The 25,308-nt window shown below is 65.4% G+C and overlaps 1 protein-coding gene across 1 annotated transcript; it reads left to right on the top strand.

Moving 5' to 3' along the window:
• Positions 1-386: 386 nt before the first annotated feature.
• Positions 387-25,249, top strand: SMTN (smoothelin). The gene is given in 23 exon segments (XM_084867498.1): positions 387-1,373; positions 3,089-3,219; positions 8,290-8,438; positions 8,846-8,939; positions 9,032-9,110; positions 9,200-9,357; positions 10,186-10,518; positions 10,607-10,679; positions 11,215-11,274; positions 11,356-11,883; positions 12,047-12,222; positions 13,762-13,780; positions 13,783-13,823; positions 13,826-14,281; positions 15,299-15,481; positions 15,573-15,648; positions 16,749-16,913; positions 17,001-17,063; positions 17,285-17,351; positions 18,740-18,913; positions 19,119-19,236; positions 20,195-20,346; positions 24,961-25,249. Coding segments are annotated over 23 exon segments (3,705 nt in total). The 5' UTR covers positions 387-1,114; the 3' UTR covers positions 25,112-25,249.
• Positions 25,250-25,308: the final 59 nt, after the last annotated feature.

The following is a 25,308-nucleotide window of genomic DNA, read 5'->3' as shown; positions in this document are numbered from 1 at the left end:
AGGTGCAGGCCAACAACCCCAAGGCCATGAGCGCATGAGCAGAGGCCATCAAGGCCCTCGTCAAGCCCAAGGAGGTCAAGTCCAAGATCCCAAAGGGTGGCAGCCGTGAGCTCAGTTCACTTGCCTCCATGGCTCAGCCCAAGCTCGGGTAACGTGCTGGTGCCCGCATCACCAAGGGTCTCAGGCTCGGCAGGCCTAAGGCCAAAGCCAAGGCCGAAACCAAGCCCCAGGCTGCGGGTGTGGCTGCAGCCCAGGCTCAGGCTCAGGCTGAGATGTGGGGACAGAAGGACTGATGGAGCTGGTGTCCTCCTGTGCCATTGGTACACATACACCTGAGGCAGGATCTGCCTAGGTAAATAAATAATAAAAACAAAATAAATAAGGTGACACCAGTATTGTTTTATGTGACAGACAGGACTCCTGGCCCCACCTTCCCAGGCTCCAACGCCTTTTTGGTCTCCATGGAGACCTGTGGGAAGCTCTCGGGCGGGCCTCCCAGCAAAGCCGATGATGGAGCGCGACTTTCCCCAGTGGGTCTGCGCTCTTTGGATCCCCTGGCCGACTCCTGGGCATGTTGGCCTTCTCTCCTGGGCCTCAGTTTCCTCCATTTGTTGGATGAGAGTCTGAACTCCATATTCCCAATTTTTAGGATCCAATGCAGTAAGAGGCAGATCCTGGCGGGATGGGGTGGGGGGCGGTGGTTAGGGCTCCATCTCCGGTGGTCCCCGAGATGCGCCAACATAGGGTCCAGATGCCGCCGATTACGCAGTCGCTCCTCAGAGGTGACCCCGACCAGGTGTCCCCCGAAAGCAGCCTGGGGGCAATTGCCAAACCCAGCCACCGACGCCAGGAGGGGGCGGAGTCCAGGGAGGGGACGTGGTCTCGGGAACAAAGAGGAGGGCTGTCCTGAAGGCTCCGCGACGCGGGCGTCCCCGCGCCCCTCACTCCGGCGTTGGGCGCCCTCCTGGATTTGGGCGCAAAACGGGCATCTTCCTGCCCGATGCCCACGCTGGACCAGCCGGGCCCGGCGGCAGCGGTCCCCAGCCCCCTACGGTCTCGGCCCGCGAGGGGCGTGGCCCGAAAGGGGGCGTGACCGCAAAATTGAATTCCCCCAATGGGGCGCGCGTGGAGGCGGGACCCTCCCCCGGATTGGCTGGCGCGGCGCGGCGGGGCGGGGCCGGCCGGGCCGCTGGCGCGGCTGGACAGACAGCCCTCCCAGAGTCCGGAGGAGGACGGTTGCTCACGGTGCGGGCCTGGGATCCCGGGCGTGTCACGCCTTCTGCCCGAGCCGTTCCCGGTCGGTCCATCTGCCGGATCCCGAGCCACACCTCTCCGGAGCCCGCGCGCGCGCGATCGGCGAGCCGGACCGCGAGGTGGGTGTGCGGACCTCCGGGTGCCGGCGTGGAGCCGGGGTATCTGGGCGTGGGGTTCTGGGACTCCCAGACCTGGGAGCCCCCACTCCTCCGCGGGGGTTCTAAACCCTGGGATCGGGGGTTCGGAGGCCAGGAGGCTCTGGGCAGGGTGGGAACGGGGGGGGAGGGAGGAAGGAAGCAGACCCGTCGGGGAAGTTCCCACATTCCTCTGAGGTCTCCCGCAATCGCCAGGAACCCAAAAATGTGCGGCCGAGAGAGCCATGGGGCTGGTGTGGGACAGCCGCGGGAATACCTGAGGAAACAGGCTTCCTGCAGCCGCCTGCGAGTCCTAGATTACGGATTAGGACCCTCTGTCCTCAGAAGACATGGGGTGGGGGTCTCAGAGTGTCCACAGCCCCTAAACCTGGTGATGGCTGAATGACAGACCCTCGTGGAGGTACGGGGTTTACCCCAAAGTAGGTAGATGAGAAGCAGGGACGCCCAGCAGAGGGAGGAAGGGAGAGAAGGAGGGAGGGAGGGAGGGAAGCTGACCTCTGTGCCAGCCGACCGGGATGGGAGAAGCTAGCTAGCAGCAACTTGAACTGGCAGGGTCCACCGAAACCAGCAGTGCCGATGGGGACCCTGCCCGTCACCCCCAGACCCACTCACCGACGGGGTGACTCAACAAGCAGCTGTTCTGGGGACCGGGAAGGGTTGACTGAGGGATGAATCAACAAGATGGGGGAATCCTGGGGCCACCTCGGTCCCCAGACATTCACTGAGCACCGGGCTGTGGACCCTCCGGTGCCAGAAAAACATCGGGGCTGCAGGGAGGGAGGAAGGAGCTGCACGGGGAGCCCGGGCCAGGATGTAGGGGGCCCCTCTGATGGGCAATTTGGGGCGAGAGGGGGCTGTCCTGAGTCCCCCGGGGCACTCGGGAAGGGGTCTTCAGAAGCCAGAGGCGGCTCAGATCCCCCCCCCCCTACACTCTGGGTCTTTGGGACCCTCCTTCCCCCGGGGACAAATCCCGGCTCCCCTCTGATCCTCAGTTTGTCCAAGTCCAGAGTCTGTCTGGACGGGTCCGTGGCTTTCAGCCCTTCGGGCTGGGGACTTGGACTGTAAGAGTGTGAATTCGGCAAAAGGAGTTGGGTGCCCGGACCCCTTGCTTCAGGGCAGTTGGCATCAGGGGGAGGGCAGAAAGGGGAGGCGGGGAGAGGGGTGTTGACAGAGGGCTGTCCTCCGGAATGGAAAGACAGGGTGTTACCTTCAAGGCTGAGATCACCTCAGGGGATGAGAGTGGAGTCGCAGCCAGGGCTTGGACATGGGCGCAGCCCGCAGCCAGAGGCTGAGCCTTTTGGGGGCACTGGAGCTGGGCAGGCCCTGGGGCTGGGTGGGTGGGGCAGGAAACCGTGGAGCCTGGCGGGCACCCCCTGGCGGCGATCACAGCTTCGGTGGGCCTTGCTGGGGCCCCTCCCCTCCCTGTGCGATGCTCCGTCGGGGCGAGGGTCTGGCGCAGGCCTGCCTTTGTGTTGTCTGGGCTGGAACCCGAGACCCTTGGCTGGTTGAGCTTTCCAGCACGCTACTCGGGGGCAGAGGGCAGCTCCCAGCCTGAAGCCACACCACAGGTAGCAAGGATAAGACAGCAACGAATCGTCATGGGGAAGAGGGGAAACTGAGGCACTGGGAGAGCCCCCCCCCCCCCCCCCGCAGGCCTGACTTACGTCTGTCCCCTGCAGAATTCGCTGAGCTGGTGTCAGGTGCCACGGGCACTGAGGATCTCGCCAGGAGGGGACGCACAGAGCTAGGGGCCAGCAAGATGGCGGACGAGGCCTTGGCTGGGCTGGATGAGGGCGCCCTGCGGAAGCTGGTAAGTGGCCCCATGGTCCCCCGTGCGAGGCCGGAGAGGCAGTGACCAGAGGAGGTGACAGGGCAGGGGAGGAGGAGGAGGGTTCGCGGGAGCAGGGCCTGTTCCACATGGCTGATGCAGAGGCCCCCATGGCAGACGCCTGTCCGTGCCAGGTGCTGAGGCCACTGCTGCCACCTGTTTAAACAGTAACTTGCTCAGGACTCGCCCATATGCAGCCACCAGTGTGGGGAGGCTCGATGGGCCTCTTCCCGGCAACCACCTGGGCAGTGCCCCCTCCCCCGGACGCTGGCCCCGTGAAGGGGGTAATAATGCCAGGGCACAGCCGGGGCAGGCTGGGTGCTGGGCACACCGTCTCTCTCCCTGAATGGACACAGCAGCTCTGAGAGCAAAGAGGACTCTGCCTCCTGCCCAGAGGCACCCAGCTAGGAAGAGGGGGTGCCAGGATCCAAACAAACCTCAAGGGAGAACCCCGAGTCCTGAGCAAGTCAAGGCCGGGAGAGCCTTAGGAGCCGTGACTTCTAGCCTGTCGTTTTCCCACTCTGAGCCTCAGTGTCTTTCCCTACGAAATGGGAGGGGGTGTGTGTGAACCTAATCGCTAGGTCTGAGTTGGCATGGGTGGGCGGGGGGGGGGGGGGTGAGGCATGGGGGTCTAGATCTTGGGGCAAAAGAGTGGGCCCAACCTATCCCCTTCCCCCAGCTTCTTCCAGAGTACCCTAACCCCTGCCTCCCCCTCCACACACACACACACACAGAGGCCGTGGGCCATACAACAGGCCCGGCATGAGCCCACCAGCAAGGGCAGAGAGCAGCTGAACTGGATGCCCCGTCCCTCCAGCCCCTGGCCCTTGGGGCAGACATTACAGATTTCCCTTCCCTGGGAGAAGGCAGGTGACCCACCCCGCTCCGGTCATTCCTCTGGAGGCGGGGGACGGAGGCGGCCAGGCCCTGGGCCGGGATCTCTCCAGGCCTGTGCGAGCGCCGCAGACCAGCAGACACCTCAGACTCCCGGTGTCTGCCCGCGGCGGCGGCAGCGGGAGGGGAGGGGCTGGGAGTCCAAAGGTCAGTCCGGCCTCCATTGAGGAAGTCGGGATTCTGAGGGAGGGCGTCCCGGCTGAGCCTCCCAGACAGAGATGCAGGGTTAGGGCACTCTAGGGGTTCCCTCTGCGGCTTGGGGTTCTCCAGCCGCCACCCCCTCGACCCGCGTGGGGTCTGGGCGCTGGAGGAGTTTCGGGGGATCCGACACGTGGCTGCAGCCGCCCCCCCATTTCCCTCCCACCCAACCCCGGGAAAGGACTCCTAGGACCCGGCCCCCTCCTCCCTGCACCCCAAAGCCGCCGGCCCCCCATCCCCCCCACCCCACCCAGGGAGAGGACTCCTAGGACCCGCCCCCCTCCTCCCTGCACCCCAAAGCCGCCGGCCCCCCATTCCCCCCCCACCCCACCCAGGGAGAGGACTCCTAGGACCCGGCCCCCCACCTCCCTGCACCCCGAAGCCGCCCGAGGTCTCCCCGGCCCCGGCCGGGTCCTCCCGAGGCTCCCGCCCCGCCGCCTCGGGGCAGGAGGGGGCGCCCCAGCCGGCTCCTCCCCGCGGCCCGGCCCTTAGAAGGCCGCGCTGGCCCCCGCCCCGCGGCGTCGGGCGGATTCGGGGACCCGGGAGCCACTTCCGGCTCCGACTCCCGCACATTCCTGCGGCCGGGCGGCCGGGCGGGGGCACCTAAGGACGCCGCGGTCTGGGGTTCGAGCTCGGACTCCCGACGCTCGCTCGCTCGCTCGCTCGCTCGCTAGGAGGCCTGGGGGCGCTGCTTCCTTCCGCTCCGTGAACCCCGGTTTCCTCCCTCCCTCCGCGGCGGAGGCCGGGAAAGCAGCCGGGCCCAGCCGCCGGTGTGGCTCAGTGGGTGGAGCGTCCGCCTGCAGACTGGCCAAGGGTCCGGGTTCGATTCTGGTCCAGGGCACGTGTCCCCAGCCCCAGCTGGGGAGCCTGGGGGAGGCGGCCAACCCATGAGTGTCTCTCTCACGTGGGTGCTTCTCTCGGTCTCTCCCCCTCCTTTCCACTCTCCCTAAAAAAAAAAAAAAAAATCAGTGGAAAATGTCCTGGATGAGGGTTAACCAAAAAAAAAAAAAAAAAAATAGCAGCCCGTAGGGGGTATTCCCGTCTGCCTCTCCCGGCGCCTAGCGCGGGGCTGGGGGCGGGGCCTGAGGCCAGATGGGGGCGTGGCCTCGGGAGACTCGGAGACCGCGGGCCTCCGTCGCCCCCTGCCGGCGGGTCCCCCAGATGGGAATGAAGGAAGTTTGCCTAGGCCCAGTGGTCGGCAAACTCATCAGTCCACAACAGCCAAATAGCAACAGGACAGCGATGGACATTTCTTTGGAGAGCCACATTTTTTAAACTTAAACTTCTTCTAACGCCACTTCTTCAACATAGACTCTCCCAGGCCGTGGTATAAGAGCCACACTCCAGGGGCCGAAGAGCCGCAGGTGGCTCGCGAGCCGCAGTTTGCCGACCACGGGGCTAGTGGGTCTCCTCCCTGGTGCTGGTGGGGAGACGGAGGCCCGGGGGCTGTCGGATGGCCCGCAGCGCGGGCAGAGAGAACCCGGAGGCCCCCGCCCCCCTCCTCAGGAGGAAGGCCCTCTTTCCTCCCCGGAGAGTTCCACCGGGCAGTTTCGGAAACCGCCCCATCCCTTTCCCCTTCCCCCCGGTGGACAATGGCGCTTTGTGCTTCCTTCCCTCCCGCCCACGGCCCCCTCCGCACACAGCAGGGGGGCCAGAGGGGGGCCCCTCAAGGCGGGACACACAGCAGAGACACCGGGGGCCGATCTAGACCTCCAGGCCCAGAGGAGGGGTCACGCTGGAGGGCGGCCAGCGGAATGAAACTGTTCATCCCTCCGCCCTGCCCTGCCCACGTGGGGGGAGGGAGGCTGGAACAGGGGCCCGTTTTCCAGGTGCGGACACTGACGCTCCCGGGTGCTGCAGGGATGGCCAAGTTCGGGCTTTTTCTCAGGGACAAGGACCCACCTGCTCAATGACAAAGGGCTGGTCATGGCCTCTAAGCCTCGGAGGGCTGGATCCGCCCTTTAGCCCCCAACTCCAAGTGCACCCCACAGGGCTCTGCCTGAGGCAAGGCCAGGACTGGGAGGTGGGGAGGTGAGCTTCATTCTCCCTCCCTCTGCTATAATAGCCCCCCCCCCCCCCCCCCCGCCCCTTAGACCTGTTATAGGTACAATATATCCCTAGTCCAGGCTAGAAGGGGACCCCAACAGAGTGTCAAGGTACCCACCGTGGCAGACAGACCCCAGCAACAGACCTATCCTCAGCCCAGGGCAGGCCCTGCAATCAGACCTGGATTCAAATTCTGGCTCAGATCGCTGGGCCATAAGCAAACGACTTCTCTTTCCGGAGCAAAGTGCCAGGGTTTCTTCGAGTTTAGGACAAGTAGGGGGCTCAGCACAGGATCTGGCATACAGATTCTAAGTATTACTGTTACCTTAGTATCTTCTTGTACTCATTTGCCCTCAGTTCTCCCTCCTCCTAAGTGTGGGGGGGTGGGGGTGGGGGGGTAATGCTCACTGCAGCAGCCGAAGCTAGGTGACAGGAGCCGGGGTGGGGGTGGGGACTAACTGCCCCATCCCCATCCATGCCCTGAGTGGAGGCATTGTTCCATCTGACACAGGACAGAGGTCAAGGACGTGCTCCTGACCACCAGCGGGGACTAGTCTGCACCGGTCAGCTGGGAATGCTGGGCTGGCCCTCCACCGAGTCCCAGGAATGTGGAGCCTGAGGGAGCCTGAGTGACTCTGTCCCCAGGGCTTTCCCTGGGACAAGTGAGCTCCTGGGGGTAGGGCCAGCCCACACTCCCTGCTCAAACCTCCACCCCACCTGGCTCCCCATGGAGCAGGGCGGAGGCTAGGAAGGAAGGGGGGCAGAGGGCCCGCTCCTAAGGGACTTGGGGGTGGGGGCAGAGGCAGTCACCTGGACTGGACTTGTCCCTCTGGCTCAGCCCCACTGAGGCTTATCTCTGCCTGATCTCCCTGGGGGCCCTGGGGCAGTCAGTCCTCCGGAGGGGGGGGGGGAGCCACACGATTGGCTGACTCTTTCCAGAGAAGGTGCCTTTCCTAGACCTGGTTAGACCAACCCCCCTTCTCCCCCCCCCCCCCAACTTCCCAGGGATGAGGAGCTCAGGAGCCTGCGGGAGCACCTGTCCCCCATGGACGCCCTGGGTGAACCTTAGAACGTGCAGCTGCCTGATCTGTCTGGGGGGGCTGGCCCTCCCCTTCAGTGGTGGCCAGGCCTGGCCAGTGCAGGGAACACAATAGCTCCTGCCTCGGTTTCCCCATCTGCCCAGTGTGGGTGAGGCCGCCACCCCCCAGCAGGGCTGTGGTGCTTTGGGACTAGACAATGGGAGTCTCGCTTGCTCAGCCGCCTGAGTCCACAGCCTGTCTTCCCCAGGGACGCTGTGAGGGGCCCAGAGGATGGCCTCCCCTCCTCCTCCTCCTCCCACAATCCCCTGGCTCTGGGGGTGGGATGAGTGGCTCTAAGAGGCAGGGGTCAGAGGAAGGAGTGCCTGGCTTAGCCCCTGGCCCAGGCGGACAATTGCTGGCTCCCCACTGGGTGGATCATGGGTGGGGGGCGGGGGGCTGTCGGAAAGCCCAGGCTCGCCCCAGCTGGTGTGGCCCAGTGGATAGAGCATCAGCCTGAGGACTGAAAGATCCCAGGTTCCATTCCAGTCAAGGGCACATGCCCAGATTGTGGGTTCAATCCCCAGTAGGGGGTGTGCAGGAGGCAGCCAATCCATGATTCTCTCTCATCATTGATGTTTCTACCTCCCTCTCCCTCTCCCTTCCTCTCTGAAATAAATATATATATATAATTTTTTTAAAAGCCCAGGCGTCGGGAGCTGGGCCTCCCCCAGACATGCTGGGTGGGTGGGCGAGCGGGCGGGCACGTGACAGGCCTGGGGCAGAGGGCGCGGAGACAGATCGCTCATTGTGCCACAGGCCGAGCCGTGGGCAGCGGGCGCCCGCCCCCCGCCCCTGGCAGCCACAATGACCTGCCCCTCGCCCGCCCGCCCCACAGCTGGAGGTCACGGTGGACCTGGCGGAGCGGCGGCGCATCCGCTCGGCCATCCGGGAGCTGCAGCGGCAGGAGCTGGAGCGGGAGGAGGAGGCCCTGGCATCCAAGCGCTTCCGCGTCGAGCGGCAGGACAACAAGGAGAACTGGCTGCAGTGAGTGTGTGTGTGGGGGGAGGGGGGGACATGCGGGGGGGGGGGGGGGGGAGTACGTGCCAGGACGGACCCAGGTCAGGGTGTGCGGGCAGACACAGGTGTGTGTGTCCGCTGACTCTCTGGCTGTGCCCGTGGCAGTACAGGCAGAATCCACAGGGATGTCTGTGGGCACGGACCACATGCCGGTCTCGGTGCCCTGGCCACGCCCACGTGGACAGCACGTCTGAGTGTGTGACACGCGTGCTCACACCCACGGGCATGCATGCACCAGCATGTAGCCGGAGCCTTTTCCTAGCTCCACGCCCCTCTGCCAAGCTTCTGGGCACCCTGCCCTGGCCCCTGCCCTCAGCCCACGTCCCACACGGCCCGGCCACGGCCTTGGGGGTCACAGGCACGCTCTCCGGCAGCTCCCAGCAGCGAGAGGCCGAGCAGCGGGCCGCCCTGGCGAAGCTGGCGGGGCGGCTGGAGTCCATGAACGATGTGGAGGAGCTGACCGCGCTGGTGAGGCCCGGGCCGGGGCGGGGGCTGGGGGCAGGGCAGGCGGGGGCCTGGACTTCGTGGCCCAATCCCCGTGGCCCGCCTCTCGCCCACAGCTGCGAGGGGCCGGTGAGTATGAGGAACGCAAGCTGATCCGGGCTGCCATCCGCCGAGTCCGGGCCCAGGAGATTGAAGGTACGTGCCCGCCCTGGCTCCCCCTCACCCCGCCCCTGCTGCCCGGAGCACCACGGCCACTCACCTGAGAGGTTCCCTCTCTCTCTTAGCTATCACCTTGGCTGGGAGGCTGTGCGCTGGGCGCTCCAACAGTGGCTCAAGAGAGGACAGCAAGGGGCAGGCCGCACCGAGGCTGGAGCCACAGAGGCTGGAGCCACAGAGGCTGGAGCCACAGAGGCTGGAGCCACAGAGGCTGGAGCGGTGTGAGGTAAGAGGTGGCCGTACCACCTGTGTCTTTGCTAAACTGGTTCTTGCCTGAAAAGGGCCCCCAGCAGTGTTGGGGGGACACTAGGAGTCTATCTCAGGGCTCTGCCCACTCTCCCAGGCACCCTCTGGCCATATGTTTCTTCCCCCTCTCCCCCCGCTCCCCCCCGCGCCCCGCCACTTCCCAGTTGTCTATACCCACGCCTTCCCCCCAAAGCCAGCCTGCCCGCCCTGCTCCCAGGTTCCTGTCTGTCTCCCATCACCACCGTGTGGACCTCCCTGCCGGTCTTCCGCCCTCACGCCAGCCATTCGGCCTCCACTCGGCACGCAGGGGGTCTCCCCGAAATGCAGTCTGACCCTGGCCCCTCCCCAGCCAAAGCCTATCTTGCCGCTGCCCCTCCCCCTCCAGGCAGCCCACGTCCTTACCTTGGCCTTCAGGGCCCTGTTCACAGAGTGGACTCTGTTCTCCGGGGCGTGTGGGCGAGAGGCCTGGCCATGGAGGTCTCTGAAGGCGCCAGCAGAGGCGGCCGGGTCCCTGGCAGGACACCCCCCCGCCCCCCCTGACCAGCCAGGCGGCCAGTGTCAGGGACCTCCGCTCCAGGGATCGGTTCAGTCTGGGGGTCCCCGGAAGGTCTCCTGCCGTCCCCCGCCCTCCCTCCCCCCCCCCTGCCCCCGCCCTGGCATTTGGATCCGGGCTCTCTGAACTGCCCGTGGCTAGGCAACGCCAAGATGCGGGGAAGGAGGGCCAGAGGCTGTCCGCGGCCTGCCCGGGCCCACGCTGGTGCAGGCGGGCCTGCGGGGAGCGGGGCTGCAGCCTGTGCGTGCTCCGCAGGTGCCAGAGCCAGAGGAGCGGGAGCGGCGGGCCGAGGTCCCAGAGCCGCCCCCCGCCGTCACCGGCCGGGATGTGACCACGGTGACGCTCCTGGTGCAGGTGCCGGCCGGGAGCACAGCCAGCCCCCCTGCCTCCCCTGCCAGCTCCCCGCCCACTGCCTCTCCCGAGCCTCCACCGGAGCCTGCCGAGGCCCAGGGCCCTGCCGCTGAGGCTCTGCGTAGCCCCAAGCCCCCCCGGAGCCCGCCCAGGGCCGCCAGCCCGCCCAGGGCCGCCAGCCCCGAGCCCCAGGAGGCTCCGGCCGCCCGCAGCACTGAGAGACAGGAGGTCACCAAGGTGAGTCTGGAGGACGGGGAGGGATGCCGGGCAGGTGAGCTCCTTGGTCTGGGAGCCAGGCCCCACCCGTGCCGCGTCTCCCCTACAGCTCCCGCCCGGCCCCCCGGAGCCCCCCGCTGCCCAGGGCCCCGCCACAGGCCCTCCCAGCACGAAGAGAGCAGGTGAGCCTGCCTCCCTCCCGCCGGCCTCTCTTTCCCTGCCCGGGAAATGGGCTCTGGCGCCCAGACAGCGCCGGCCTCCGCGGGTCCAGGCAGTCCCTGACACTCCTCCCACCGCCCCCGGGGTGTCCCCACCCCCTCCCACCGTGGCCAGAGGCCTCCCTGCAGCCTTGAAAGGCAACGGGCCTCGGGCACATTCTTCTCCCCAATAAGGGAGCGCCCATCTCCCCGCCGGGGCCGTGGGCAGCGCTGGCCGGCGGGCCGTCCTCCGTCCCTCTGCAGGGAGGGTCTGGCCACCCCTCCTCCTGCCCACGCCTGGCCCCAGCCCCCAGGAGTGTCCGTCACCCTGGGGTCAGTGCGGGGGGGGGGGGCGCTGTGAGAGAGGCCACTGAGTGGGAGGCCGGGAGCTGTGGGAGGTGCAGGACGGGCGGGGGAGGTTGGGGTGCAGGGAGGCTGCGGACGTGCGGAGGAGAGGCCTGTGAGAGGGGGACCCCCACTCACTCTCCTTCCTGTTCCCCTCCCGATTCCGTCCAACCAGCTGCGCCCCATTCCTGCCAACGCTCCGTGCTCAGCCCCCGCCAGCCGGCCCAGAACCGAGGTACTGCCTGCTGTCCCACTGCCCCGGGCTCCGGGCAGTGCCCGTGCCACCCGGCCACTGACGGCCCTCCTGCCCTTCCAGAGCCCCCCCCTCCTGCCGGCGGACCTCCCTCGTCCCAGCGGGCCGGCTCGGTGCGGGACCGCATGCGCAAGTTCACGTCGGACTCTCCGATGGCTCAGGATGGCCCCCCTCGGGCAGCCCCAGGTCCCTCCACCCCCGCCAGGCTCCCGGGCTCCGCCCACGTCAGCACCACCCCTGCCTCCTCCTCCTCCTCCTCCTCCAGCCGCTCCTCAGCACCGGGCTCCAGCGATGCCGCCTCCTCCCGGTTCAGCAAAGAGCAGCGAGGAGCAGCCCAGCCCCTGGCCCCGCTTCAGAGCTGCCCCCGGGAGGAGGGCCCCAGGGGGCGGGGCTTGGCTGCCAGGCCCCTTGAAAATGGAGCAGGGGGGGCCGTGGCCTGCTCAGAGGAGCCCGGTGCCCTGCTGCCCGTGGCCGTCGGCACCGCCGAGCCAGGGGCCAACATGAAGACGACGTTCACCATCGAGATCAAGGACGGCCGCGGCCAGGCCCCCGCGGGCCGGGTGCTGCTGCCCGCGGGCAGCCAGAGGGCAGGTAGGCCTTCCTGCGGCCGGAGACGGGTGCCCGCTGCTGCCCAGCCCCGCACCTCAGGCAGGTGCCGCGGCCAGGGCTCAGGGTGTCTCCAGAGGAGGTCCCGGAGGTGAGGGGGGCGTCCTCACCCCACTTGGTCTCCACAGTAGCCTCCCTCCCCTTCCAGAGCTGACGCTGGGGCTGCGGGCGCCCCCCACCCTCCTGAGCACCAGCAGCGGGGGCAAGAGTACCACCATCACCCACATCAGCGGCCCCGGGGCACCGGCCCGGCTGGGCAGCGTCACGCACGTCACCAGCTTCAGCCCTGCCTCCGCCGGGGGCCAGGGGGGCTGCAGCATCAAGGTGAGAGACTGCTCCTGGGCGCAGGGCTGGAGGACCCCTCGCCTCCGCTCCTCTCCCGCCGTGCACGTGGGGAAACCGAGGCCCAGAGAGAGAGAAGGCGGCTGCCCACAGGCCGCAGCCGGCTGGTGGCACAGCCAAGGCCAGACCCTAGCCGCTCGCCCGCTGGGTGTCTCGGAAACTCACTGTGTGTGCCTCGGGCTCCCCCCATGCTGGTCTCTGCTCCTAATGAACAAACGGGGAAACCGAGGGGGTACGGAGCGGGGTACAGGCGTGCCCCCCCGCTTCCTGTGGCAGCTCCAGGGCCCCCACTCCCTCCCCCCCACCCTGGACCTCAGCTCTGAGGTTCAGAGCTGCTCATGTGCTCATCCGAGATCAGCCTGGCTCCTCAGAAGTAGGGAGCGGGGTACAGGCGTGCCCCCCCGCTTCCTGTGGCAGCTCCAGGGCCCCCACTCCCTCCCCCCCACCCTGGACCTCAGCTCTGAGGTTCAGAGCTGCTCATGTGCTCATCCGAGATCAGCCTGGCTCCTCAGAAGATGGGAGATTAGCGATTAGCATCTGCGTCAACACTTCAGGGGGAGGGGGTGCTGGGCGGAAGCATTGAGGGGGGACAGATCGGGGGGGAGCGCGCCCGTCAGGTGAGGCAGCAACCCAGCAGGTGCCACGGGAATCGAATCCGTCGCACCCTTCCATTATTCATCCCTGAGCCCGGGATCAGCTGGCTGGGAGCTCTGCTGGGGAAGGGATCCCCGCAGGCCGCTTGGTGCCCAGGTAATGCCCTCCGTGCCGCCCCGGGGACCGAATGGGACTTCGGCGGAGGTGCGGTGGCTGAAGCCAGCTCTGGGCCTCCTCAGGGGTGACAGGGAGAGAGAGGGTAGGGGCGGGAAGGCAGCCTTCCCCCCTAGAGCAGGGAGTGAGGAGGGGAGGGGAGGGGAGGGGAGGGGATGGCCGAGGCCCTGGGGTGGGTGGGAAGTGTCACCGTGAGCCCTGGCACCGCCTTGTCTCGGTTTCCCCATCTGGAACCAAAGGAAAGCAGAGAGCGTGCCTGTCGTGTGCTTGCTCAGAGCCTGCGGTTGGATCCCAGGGCCTCTCTCCGGGAGAAGGCACCTGTTACAGCAGGCTGCTCGACCTCCTGCCTCTGTTTCCCCCGTCCGTCCAAGGATTTCTAGATCAGCATGGCATGAGGGCAAAGGGGTGCCAGCTCTGGGGTCCAGCAGACAGGATCCTCACAGCTGATGCCCCCGGAGGCCCAGGCAGCCCCCCACCTCGCTCCCTGCCTCAGCTGTCCCACCCGTGGGACCGGGGGTGCTGGCCTCGGGCCTCCTCCCCACCCCGTGCAGACCTGCCAGGCTCCGGGTGAGACCTCTGCAGGCCAGGGCCAGCCTAGCGGTCCAAATGCTCGGCAGGCCGCCCCTCCCCCAGGCCCCCTCCACAGGCAGCTCAGAATAGGTTTCTATTTGGGCTGCGGCCCCAGCTGGCGGGTGGAGGGCCGGGAGGCCAGCAGGGGCGGGGCAGGCCCACTGCCCTTGCCTTCGCCCTCAGACCAGCTGCAAAGGCTCTGGCATACCAGCCAGAGGCAGCAGTCCCGGCCCCTGTCCCCACCGTAGAGGCCCCCCCCCGCTCCGCCAGCACCATGCCGGGGGTCCCGGGGCCTGCGTCCGAGCTGACCGCAGCCCTGGAGGAACGGCTGAGCCAGGCCTTGGAGGAGCTGCGGGCGGTGGCCGAGGCGGGCCGGGCGGCGGTGACCCAGGCGGCCGAGGAAGCCGTGTCGGCCGTGGAGCCGGTGGCCCGGGCGACCGAGGAGCTGCGGGCAGAGACGGCTGCGCTGAGCCGGCGGCTGGATGTGCTGGGCAGGCAGGTGGAGGCGCTGAGCCTGCGGCTCGGGGTCCCCCTCGTGCCCGACCTTGAGCCCGAGCTGGAGCCCAGCGAGCTGCTCCTGGCCGCTGCCGACCCCGAGGCCCTGTTCCAGGCGGCCGAGGGCGCTGGCACCCCCGTGGCCCACCCGCCCGCCTTCAGCACCCGCCGCCGCTCCTCGGCTGGTCTCGCCCACAGCAGCAGCCTCGTAAGTCCCTAGGGGCCAAGGGGGAAGGGGAGGGAGGATAGGGTGGCTCCGAGCCAGGCTCTGCTTCTGCTGGGTGACCTGAGGTGTGCCACCACCCTCTCTGAGCCTCAGTTTACCTATCCGAATAAGGGACTGAGGCGCGCGGACGCTCCAAGACGGAGGCGAGAGGGGACCGGGCTCCTGGCCCTGGGGCGCTCGTGGCGGCTGCCCTGGCAGCCCCTGGCCAGGGCCCAGCCCCCAGCTTCACCCCCACCTCCTGCCCCAGCAGGGCCGAGCCTCCCTGGAGCAGCTGCCACCTCAGCTCTCCTTACCCCGCAGCAGACGGCCAGGCCCTGCCAGGAGGGGAGGGGCTGCGACCGCCGGGCCGGGGACGTGCGTGCAAGGGGCCAGGGAGATGCCCATGGAGGCCCAGGCCGGCCCCTTCCCCTAGGTGGAGGCTGGAGGCCCCCGAGAGGGTGGTTCCCCGTGGGCGGCAGAGAGGACTCGGCTGGGGGCAGCCCCAGGCAGACACCTGGTCGGGAGCCTGTGGGCCCCGGTCCAGCCTCCTCGGTGTGTATGGGGGGCGGGGTGAGTGCGGGGGTGGAATGCGCTGCCTGGGCACCGGCCCAGGAGTTCCCAGGCCCTGGAAACTGGCAGGACCGAGCACAGCCCGCCCAGGGCTGGAAAGGAACCAGGAGAAAGGACTCAGGTTCAAGAATCGGGCTCGCTTTAGCTCAGAGCCCGGGCTGCACTGCGCTCACAGACAAGTCAGAATAGCCTCAGCGTTCCCTTCTGTTACACAGAGACAGTAGCCCTGGCTGGTTTGGACCAATGGATAAGAGCGTCGGCCTGCAGACGGAAGGGTCCTGGGTTCGATTCCGGTCAAGGGCACATGCCCAAGTGGTGGGCTCGATCCCCAGCAGGGGGCCGAAATCCTACAAGGCTCTCAGTGCCTCTTCCCTGAGCCTGACACCAACATGGCCATGTTGGTTTCATCCCGTCCCCTGCTTAACGCCCATGCCCTCTCCCCACCCCCAGATGGAACCAAAGTCGGCAGAGCCCCCCTCTGCTGCCGTGAACGTGGCTGCCGTGGACGTGGCTGCCGTGGACGTGGCCAACGGCACTGAGCAGACCCAGGCGGACAAAACGCCCGAGAGGCGGAGCCCCCTGAGCACCGAGGAGCTGATGGCTATTGAGGATGAGGACGTCCTGGACAAGATGGTACAGCCAGAGCTGGTGGGATGGGGGTGCGGGGGACAGGGGCAGCGACCAGCAGGCACCAGGTGGGCAATGACCAGGGCTCTGTCTGCAGCTGGATCAGACGACGGACTTCCAGGAGCGGAAGCTCATTCGGGCCGCGCTACGTGAGCTCCGACAAAAGAAGAGAGGTAGATAGCCAGCTGTCCCTCCAGATCCAGCTGCTCCCTTCCCCAGCTACTTCGTTCCCCAGCTGCTCCCCTACCCTGCAGTCCATTCATGGGCACACCACCTCAGTAACTGCCCTACTCAGCGTCTTCTGTAGACCCAGCTGTTCCTCGGCCTCCCTTCCCCAGCTGCTCCCTTCCCTAGCTGCTTCTCCCTCTCCTCTCTCCACAGTTACTATCCCCAACCAGTTTCTCTTCTCCTTCCTGGACCACGTTCCTTTCTCTCCCAGCTACACCTCCTTAGATCCAATTGCTTCTCCCAGTCCTGTCAGCCACTCCTCCCCTGAATCCAGATACTCCTTCTCCCAGCTGCTCCTTTCTCCTGGAGGCCCATCGGTGACCACCTTAGTCTCTACTCCCACCCAGCTTCCCCTTCCCTGGGCAAAGCTGCTGCTTCCTCCACGCTCCTAGCCATTATCTCCCTCAGATTCTGGGCTCATTTGCTCCTCCAGACACTCTCACTGACTCCCTCTCTGAATCTAGCTGCTTCCTCCATGGCCCACTCACGGCCACTCAGCCTCCGACTCCTTCTTGGGGCCTACTTACCCCCTTTGCCACCTTCTCTCACCCCAACCACTGTCACCCTGGATCAAATTGCTTCTCAGGTACCTCCAATTTCTCCCTCCCTGGATCTACAATAAATATTCCTCCCCCCCCCTCCGCACTTTTCTCCTGGTTAAGACCCCATTTGAAGGCCCACTCAACCTCGGCCCTCACCCAGTTTCTCCTTCCCTGGGCTCTGCTCCTCCCTAGATCTAGATACTCCCTCTAGACTCAGCTACTGAGTTCCATCGGAACTCCCACTTTTGGATCCAAATACTCCTCCTGTGAGTTCAGCTCTCCCATATTCCCTTGTTCCTCCTCGAGTCCATCGCCCCACACCACACGCCCCCACTCCCTGCCACACTGTGGCTACTCCCTCCCCCCTAGCCACTCCCTGCACCCCGTGCCTTCGGTATTTCTAACAAGTCGCCCTCCACCCCGTTTTATGTGCCCTGCGAATGTGCTGTGTGGGTGATGATGGGTGGCCCTTCTGGGCGCGCATGGGGCATTCCCCCGCCCAGACCAGAGGGACAAGGAACGGGAACGGCGGCTGCAGGAGGCACGGGCCCGGCCAGCGGAGGGCCGGGGCAACGTGGCCACCGAGACCACCACGCGGCACAGCCACCGGGCGGCCGACGGCTCGGCTGTCAGCACCGTCACCAAGACCGAGCGGCTCGTCCACTCCAGTAAGGAGCCAGTCAGGGCTCAGGGCGGGGGCATGGCGACCACCCTGGTCCCTGTGCCACTCACACCCTCCCCCACTCCCCTCCCAGATGACGGCACGCGGACAGCCCGCACCACCACGGTGGAGTCCAGCTTCGTGAGGCGCTCCGAGAGTAAGGCCGCCCGGCGACGCCCTGTGCCCGCTGTCCGCCCGCCCGCCCGCCCAGGCTCCTCCTCGAACTTTCTCTCCGTATTTTTGTCTGTGTGTGTGTCTCTGTCCAGTTGTCACTTTCTCTTCTCCGCCTGTGGCCACCGCCCTTTCTCCCCCGGACCCCCGCCCCGTCTCCCCACGTCCAGCCCAGGCCTCACCCTGCTCTGTTCCCTTTTCCTGCAGATGGCGGCGGCAGCACCGTGGTCCAAACCAAGACCTTTTCCTCCTCCTCCTCCAAGAAGATGGGCAGGTGAGCACAGGTACCCACCCCCGGGCCTCAGAGGAGTCAGCATCACGGGGGACCTTACACACACCCATTCCACAGAGGGGTAGACTGAGGTGCAGGGCGGTGATAAGGCTAGAGTCGGAATCAGACGGCCTCTGCTGGCCTTGTAGTCTCGCCTCACCCTCAGCTGCACCCCAGGGGAGGCCGGAGGTCTGTGCTCCGCGCCACACAGCTCCGAGTGGCAGCTCTGAGCCCTGACAGGCCTATCTGCCCCACGGAGCTGCCCGGGAGCACTGTCGCTTTCCGGGGCTGCAGACCACATCCGGAGTCACAGAGCACCTCCGAACCGAAGACCCGTGAGGGCGGGGGACACCCCTCCGTCTGTGTTACAGAGATGGCAGGGCTGACAGAAAGCAGTGACAGGAATCAGAATTCAGGCTGGGGGCCGAAACCGGTGTGGCTCAGTGGATAGAGCATCGGCCTGCGGACTGAAGGGTCCCAGGTTCGATTCCGGTCAAGGGCACGTACCTTGGTTGCAGGCACATCCCCAGTAGGGGATGGGGGGGTGGGGGGCAGCTGGTCGATGTTTCTCTCTCCTCAATGTTTCTAGCTCCCTCTCCCTTCCTCTCTGTAAAAAATCAATAAAATATATTTTAAAAAAAGAAAAAAAAAAGAATTCAGGCTGGGGACCAGAGGGGTCCAGGGGCTGAGTCAGAGAGACCTGCCTTCCCAAGCCCCTGCGCTGTTCGCCAGGCCCTCTGCCCTCTGAGGACTGGGTCCCCCGTCCGTTTCCTCGTCACTGGAGTGAAGGGGAAGGGTCCCTCTCTCCTCTTGTAGATTTCAGTGGCTCATAGGACAGGCTCCATAGACAGGGGGTATTATTTTTTAACTCTCATCTTGGGGATATTTTTTCCATTGATTTTTAGAGAGAGTGGAAGGGGGAGCGAGAGAGCTAGAGAGAAACACCGATGTGAGAGAGACACATGGACTGGTTGCCTCCCGCATGTCCTCACCCAGGGCTGGGAGCCTGCAACCTGGGTATGGGCCCTTGCCGGGATAGAACCCGGGACCCTTCAGCCCACAGGCCGACGTCATGAGCTATGGTTACTGTTACCATGACTATTATGCCGAGGTCTGACCTCACCTGGAACTTAACAACACGTAAGCCTTCTGGGAGAACTCCCCGTGTGGCCAAGTCTGTGGAGAAGAACTTGGCTCCCACCTTCTGTTGTTCTCCTGTGCCTCAGTATACCCCTCTGTGAAATGGGTGTGATGAGGACGCCTCCGTTGCTGGCTGGCGTCGCCAGAGGAGATACTGTGGGAGTGTAGGGTGTGGCCTGCGACGTGGCGAGTCGAGTCGAGTCGGGTTTGAGGCTTGGGAGCATCCTAACAGTCGCTTCCCCGCCCCCCAGCATCTTCGACCGTGAGGACGAGAGCAGCCCGCGCACCGGCAGCCTGGCTGCGCTGGAGAAGCGCCAGGCGGAGAAGAAGAAGGAGCTGATGAAGGCGCAGAGCCTCCCCAAGACCTCTGCCTCCCAGGCGCGCAAGGCCATGATTGAGAAGCTGGAGAAGGAGGGCGCTGCGGGGTGAGCAGCAGAGGGTGGGACTGGGGCGGGGTAATGGGCAGCGATGGGCGGGCCACAAACGGTGGTGGGCGGGGCCTGAAGGTCAGGACCGGCAGAGCTGAGGCCCAGTGGGTGGGCTGGCAGAGGCAGGCCCCCTATGGTCATGTGATCCAGATCCCTAGAATTACCCCTCTCTCTACCCTCCCCACCCTCGTCCCCCCTGCAGCAGCCCTGGCGGGCCCCGTGCACCGGTACAGCGCTCCACCAGCTTCGGGGTCCCCAACGCCAACAGCATCAAGCAGATGTTGCTGGACTGGTGCCGAGCGAAGACGCGTGGCTACGAGGTGAGTGAGCCCCCTGAGGCCAGGCGGCGGGCGGCACCCCCAAACTGCAGCTGGGCACTGAGGGCCCTTCCTCACCGACCTGTGCCCTTCGCAGCCGCCATGCTTGGCATGAAGATGAGATGTGGGAACAAGCTCCAAGAGGCACAGAAGGTGCCCGAGATTCCAGAACGGGTGGCTAAGTGTCAGGGCCAGCCCCTAACCCAGTGGTGGGCAAACTCATCAGTCCACAGAGCCAAATAGCAACAATACCAACGATTGACATTTCTTTTGAGAGCCAATTTTTAAAAAATAAATTTATTGATTTTTTTTACAGAGAAGAAGGGAGAGGGAAAGAGAGTTAGAAACATCGATGAGAGAGAAACATCGATCAGCTGCCTCCTGCACACCCCCTACTGGGGATGTGCCCGCAACCAAGGTACATGCCCTTGACCGGAATCGAACCTGGGACCCTTGAGTCCGCAGGCCGACGCTCTATGCACTGAGCCACACTGGTTAGGGCAAGAGAGCCAAATTATTTCAACTTAAACTTCTTCTGACGCCACTTCTTCAAAATAGACTCGCCCAGGCCGTGGTATTTTGTGGAAGAGCCACACTCAAGGGGCCAAAGAGCCGCAGGTGGCTCGCGAGCCGCGGTTTGCCGACCACGGGCCTAACCGTTGGCGTCCCCTCCTCCTTGCTCTCCCTGGGGGGCCCTGGGAAAATTCCTATTAAGTAAAGGAAGGAGCGATGGGGCCGTGGCCATGGCTGGTGGTGCTGGGCCTCATGGTGATGCTGTCCCGTAAGGAGCGGCTGTGCGAGCTGACAGACTGAGTGGGAGGAGGCTCACGTTCCCCCCGCTCATGTGCTGTGCAGCCTTGGACAAGCCGCAGGGCCTCTCTGGTCTCTGATGCCCCAATCATGGGGGTAGAAGGCCTGGGGGGGGGGTGTTTGACCGGTCCTCCCACCGCCCCGTACGTAGCACGTGGACATCCAGAACTTCTCCTCGAGCTGGAGCGACGGCATGGCCTTCTGCGCGCTGGTGCACAACTTCTTCCCCGAGGCCTTCGACTACGGGCAGCTGAGCCCGCAGAACCGGCGCCAGAACTTCGAGGTGGCCTTCTCCTCCGCCGAGTAAGTGTGGGCCTCGGCCCTGCCGGCGCCGGCTGGGCGTCTGGGGCCGGGCCCCCCGAAAGCTGGCCAGCGGCACCGTCAGACAGTGGCTGACCCGGTTCCCCCAAAAACCCCTGTCCTTCTCCGTCCCGCCCGCCCGCCCGATGCCGAGTGAGTGTGCCAGGCGCCCGCCGGAGCGAAGGAGCCACAGGCCCGCCTGCCAGCCCCGGCCGAGGCCCTCCAGGTGGCCCTGTCCATAGCCCCTCCGTCCTCCCTCTGCCTCCTCCTCCTCCTCCCTCTCTCCCTTTCCCTGTCCTCCTCTCCTCCCACCGTCACCAGAGCTTCCTGCTCCCACGGACCCCGGCTGGAGATTCCAAAAGGAGGCTCCTGGCCGGGCACCGTGCCCGCCCAGCCTATATAGGCGTCGCCAGAGGCTTATATAGGATACCAGCAAGCCCTCCACTTTGGAATCGTTGCCCCCGTCTGCTCACCTCACCCTCGGCACCCTCTTCCATCCGTCTTCCTCCTCTGCCTCTCTCTCTCTCTGGTTCTCCTCTCACGCCTCCCTCACCCCCCCTCCCCGGGGCACAGCCCTCCTTCTCCCCAACCTGGGGGCGCCCACGTCATCGCCCCCCACCCCCACCCCGCGTCCCCGCTTGCCCCAATAGTTCTCTGCACCTGTGACTGGTCTGGCCCCCACCCCTGTCTGCATCGCGCACCATTAGTGACGGGTAGTGAGCAGCGGCACGTCCACCGGGGGGCGGGGGCATGCGGGGGGCTGGCAGACTGCAGCACCGAGAATGTAACTGAACTCATGTCTCTGTGTATGTGTGTGTGTCTCTCTCTGTTCTACTCCCCTCTCTCTTCTCTGCCTCCTCTTCCCCCCTCTCCCCCCCCCCCCGCCCGGGCCCCGCCTCCCGGCCCCTCCCGGCCCCTCCCCTCCCCTCCCCAGGACCCATGCGGACTGCCCGCAGCTCCTGGACACGGAGGACATGGTGCGGCTGCGAGAGCCAGACTGGAAGTGCGTGTACACGTACATCCAGGAGTTCTACCGCTGTCTGGTCCAGAAGGGGCTGGTAAAAACCAAAAAGTCCTAACCCCTGCGCGGGGGCCCCACGGTGAGAAACGCCCCTTCGCCCGCCCGCCTCACACGCCGAAACCTGCCCCGCGGGGGCGCAGAGCGAGGTCCGGGTGGGCAAGGGGGGGCGGTCAAAGCAGGGGGACCCTGAGAAGCGCCAGGAGGAGCCCTAACGAGGCAGCGATGACCCCGCCGAGCGGGACTGAGGTGGAGGAGGCGCAGGAGGGACCCGGGGGAGGCACCAGGCCTGCCTGCAGGGCCGGAAGGAGCAGCGATCTGGAGGAAGTGCACCCGGGGCTGGGATAGGAAGGAAGGACAGAGTTCAGGCTGAAGGAGGGGAAGGGAGCCCCAGACAACAGGGTGAGCCTGTGCCCCGGGCTGGGTGCAGGAGATGGAGAGCATGGCACCCCCGGAAAGGAAGGAAGTTTAATCTGGGGGGGAGGGGAGGAGAGGGGAGGGTCCATGGTCGGGAGAGGATCTTCCTCCTAAGGACCAGGTCATCAAAGTTTCCCACACAGAGGAGGGGTGTGCTGGTCTGGTCAGCATTCTAGAACAATCCTTGAACGGGGGATGGGGAGCGAGGGGGTGGACTAGATAGCGGGAGAAGCTTACTGAGAAGCAGGAGGACAGGCTTCTTGATGGATCCAGTGGGGGAGGCAGCAGGGGGTCAGGGAAGCCTCCCGGGCCTCGGGTTCGGGCCCCGGGGATTGGGGGTGCCGTGCTCCATGCCGGGGCGGGGGGGGGGGAGTGGGGGGGGGCTCGGGGGCTTGGTCCGTTTGACGGAAAGATGTTCCTGGTTGGGGTCCTGGATCCCTCGGCCAGCTGCTGCACGTCCTCTCTGGTCACCTCCGCTCAGGGCCACGGAAGGGAATTCCCCTGAGCGGACTGCCCGCTCCAGACAGGCTCAGAGGGGGAGAGGGGCGGGCTCAGGGAGCCCCAGGGGGGCTTAGGCCAGAGCTGGGCCAGAAACTGGATCTCCTGATCCCTCCTCCCCCCTACGTAGTGGCTCTTTACCTTGCCCCATCGCTCTTCCTACCCATTTTGTAGAGGAAAGACAGACACCCCGAGGGAGCAAGGGGACTGACTGACGGAGTCAGGGACAGAGCTAGAGGTGCACTCAGATGCCCCTCGGGGCCCGGAGCCATTGCCGGCGAGGGGGTGGGGGAGACAGCCCATGTGTGCTCACACAGACGCGGAGAGGCTGTGCAGGTGAGGAGGGGGTGGGCACGGTGCAGTCCCCAGGTCATATATGGCCTTGGGAGCCGCTGCCCAGCAGGCTGGCCCGGAGGGAGAGGGGCCAAGCCGGCCCGGATCCAGCTGGAAAGTGTGACTCAGCTGTGTTGTTGCTCAAGTTGCCTGGTGTTTGGCCTGTCACTGGGGCAGCCGGAGCCCTGCGCCGTGAGCCCCAGTGTAAACAATGGCTTTATAAGGTCTCCAGGGAAGACACGGGGTGGGGGGGAGTTCCACACGGGGTGCTGGGGGGACTGGGATCCCGGGGAGATAGCCCAGCTGGGAGAAGAGGCCGAAAGAGGCTGCCTCCCCAGGCTGCACAGCTGGGAAAACAAGACCCTCGGGGAAAGGGCCGACCCCAGGGGCGCAGCCCACCACCCACAGAGGCAGGAGCGTCTCCCTCGTCCTCAGTGCTTCCAGGGTTTCCAACGAGGTCGAGAATGACCATACTGTTGCTATAAAGATGGGGAAACTGAGTCACGGGACAGGGCAGGGCTCTGTCTAGCATCCGCAGCTGGTCAGGAACGGAGCCTGGCCTGGAGCCGAGGTCGCCTGGCTCCCAGGCTTCTCCTCGGAGGGAGCTGGGTGAGCTGGGAGTAGGCCTCAGCCCTGCCATGACCCCAGGTCTGACCTCGAAGACACAAGAAAGGAGGTGCATGGCACCCCGGGAGAGGAAGGCAGTTTAATCTGGGTGTGAGGGGAAGGAGGGTCCATGGTCGGGACAGGAACTTCCTCCTAAGGACCAGATCATCAAAGTTTCCCACACAGAGGAGGGATGTACAGGGTCTGGTCAGCATTCTACAATAGAACAATCCTTGAATGGGGATGAGGAGCGATAGGGTGGACTAGATAGCGGGAGAAGCTTAATGAGAAGTAGAAGGATAGATAGGCTTCTATTTTTTAAAAAATATATATTTTATTGATTTTTCACAGAGAGGAAGAGAGAGGGACAGAGAGTTAGAAACATCGATGAGAGAGAATCATCGATCAGCTGCCTCCTGCACACCCCCTACCGGGAATGTGCCCGCAACCAATGCACAACCCCCTGACCGGAATCCAACCTGGGACCCTTCAGTCCGGAGCCGGACGCTCTATCCACTGAGCCAAACCGGTTTCGGCAGGACAGGCTTCTTGATGGATCCAGTTGGGGAGGCAGCAGGGGGGTCAGGGAAGCCTCCAGGGCCTCCAGTTTGGGCACCGGGGATTGGGGGTGCCATGCTCCATGCCGGGGGCTCAGGATCTTAGCCCTGTGGTGCCTCGGGGTATGCCCGTATGCCTTCCCTGCCCAAGGAAACTCGCTCAACCACACTGGCTGAGTGCTTCCTTACTGGGTGCCAGGCGTGGCAGAGGGTAGGGGGGAGGCAGAAGCAGGCTTGCTCTGGGAGAGGAGGGAAGAGGGAACCAGGGTGCAAACGACAGCCTCTGAGGTTTGAGGCTGTCAGCGGCTTAGTGCAGCAGCCAACTCACCCCTGAGTAGGGAGGGAAGAGAGGCAGGTGCCAACACCCGGGCCGGAGGCCTGGGCCCCATCAGGTAATGGGGCTTAAGACAAAGGACTCCTGTCTGTGACCGGTGTACCTGTCAGTCAAGAGAGCCAACACCCTGGGAGACGGACAGAGGGTGGCCCCACCCCCTGAGCGTGATGTAGCTGGTCCTGTCTGCCTTGGGACCCTCATCTCTACCAAAGGGGGGCAATAAGGGTTAAAAAAAAAAACCCTCCCCCTCCAACCCACATAACTCCGGGCCATCCCACACAGAAGGCTATCCCAGGGGCCAGGACCGGGCTTGGAGGGTGGAGTGCCTTCAGCCCCGCAGGAGGTACCAGGCCAGAGAACTGGCAGGTGAACGGGCTCAGTGTCACTGGGGCAGCCTGGCTGCAGGGGGAGATGTGCCAGGATAAGGCCCCTAGGGGGCCATGGCCCAACTCGGAGGCTAACGGCCCTGGAGTGTGCCACCAGGGTGAGCAGCCGGTGGCCCTCCAGAGAGAAGAGGGAGGGGCCTGTGGGCAGGTCCTCCCGGGGGGGGGGGGGGGGGGGGGCAGAGCCCTGTCCCCGCCCTGATTGGGAGGAGGCACAGCTCCTGTTCCTGCACCTCCACCTCCACCAGCCCGGCCTCGCTTCCCGCCTCAGTGCCTCCAGGCTGGGTGATGGAGCTTGGGGCTTCCCGCCCTCTAGGGAGGCTCCTCCCACTCCGTCCACCTTCTCCCCCCCACCCCACCCCGGAGAGTGTGGAAGACACGCAGCTTTGGCCGTGAAAACAAGACCTCGCAGTAGGGGTGTCATCCCCAGAGCGCCCCCTGCCGGCGCTGACCACCCCGTGCCCCCCGCAGGATGCTGGTAGACTGCGTGCCCCTGGTGGAGGTGGAGGACATGATGATCATGGGCAAGAAGCCCGATTCCAAGTGCGTCTTCACCTACGTCCAGTCGCTCTACAACCACCTGCGGCGCCACGAGCTGCGCCTGCGCGGCAAGAACGTCTAGCCGCCCGCCCGCCCGGCCCGGCCCGGCCGCCGCCCCACCGCCGCACCCCGCCCCGCCCCGCCGCCCACCGCTGTCTGGTCCGCGCCACCCCGCCCGGCACACACAGCAGCGTTTTGATAAATTATTGGTTTTCAAGGACCCCGATTCCGTCTCTGCCTCTTTGCAGGGGAAGGGAAGGGGGGAGATGGGGGTGGGGA

The sequence above is a fragment of the Pipistrellus hanaki genome, assembly GCF_964339955.1.
Source record: "Pipistrellus hanaki genome assembly, chromosome: 19".
Lineage (NCBI taxonomy): Eukaryota > Metazoa > Chordata > Mammalia > Chiroptera > Vespertilionidae > Pipistrellus > Pipistrellus hanaki.
This window is presented reverse-complemented; position numbering and strand designations above follow the sequence as displayed.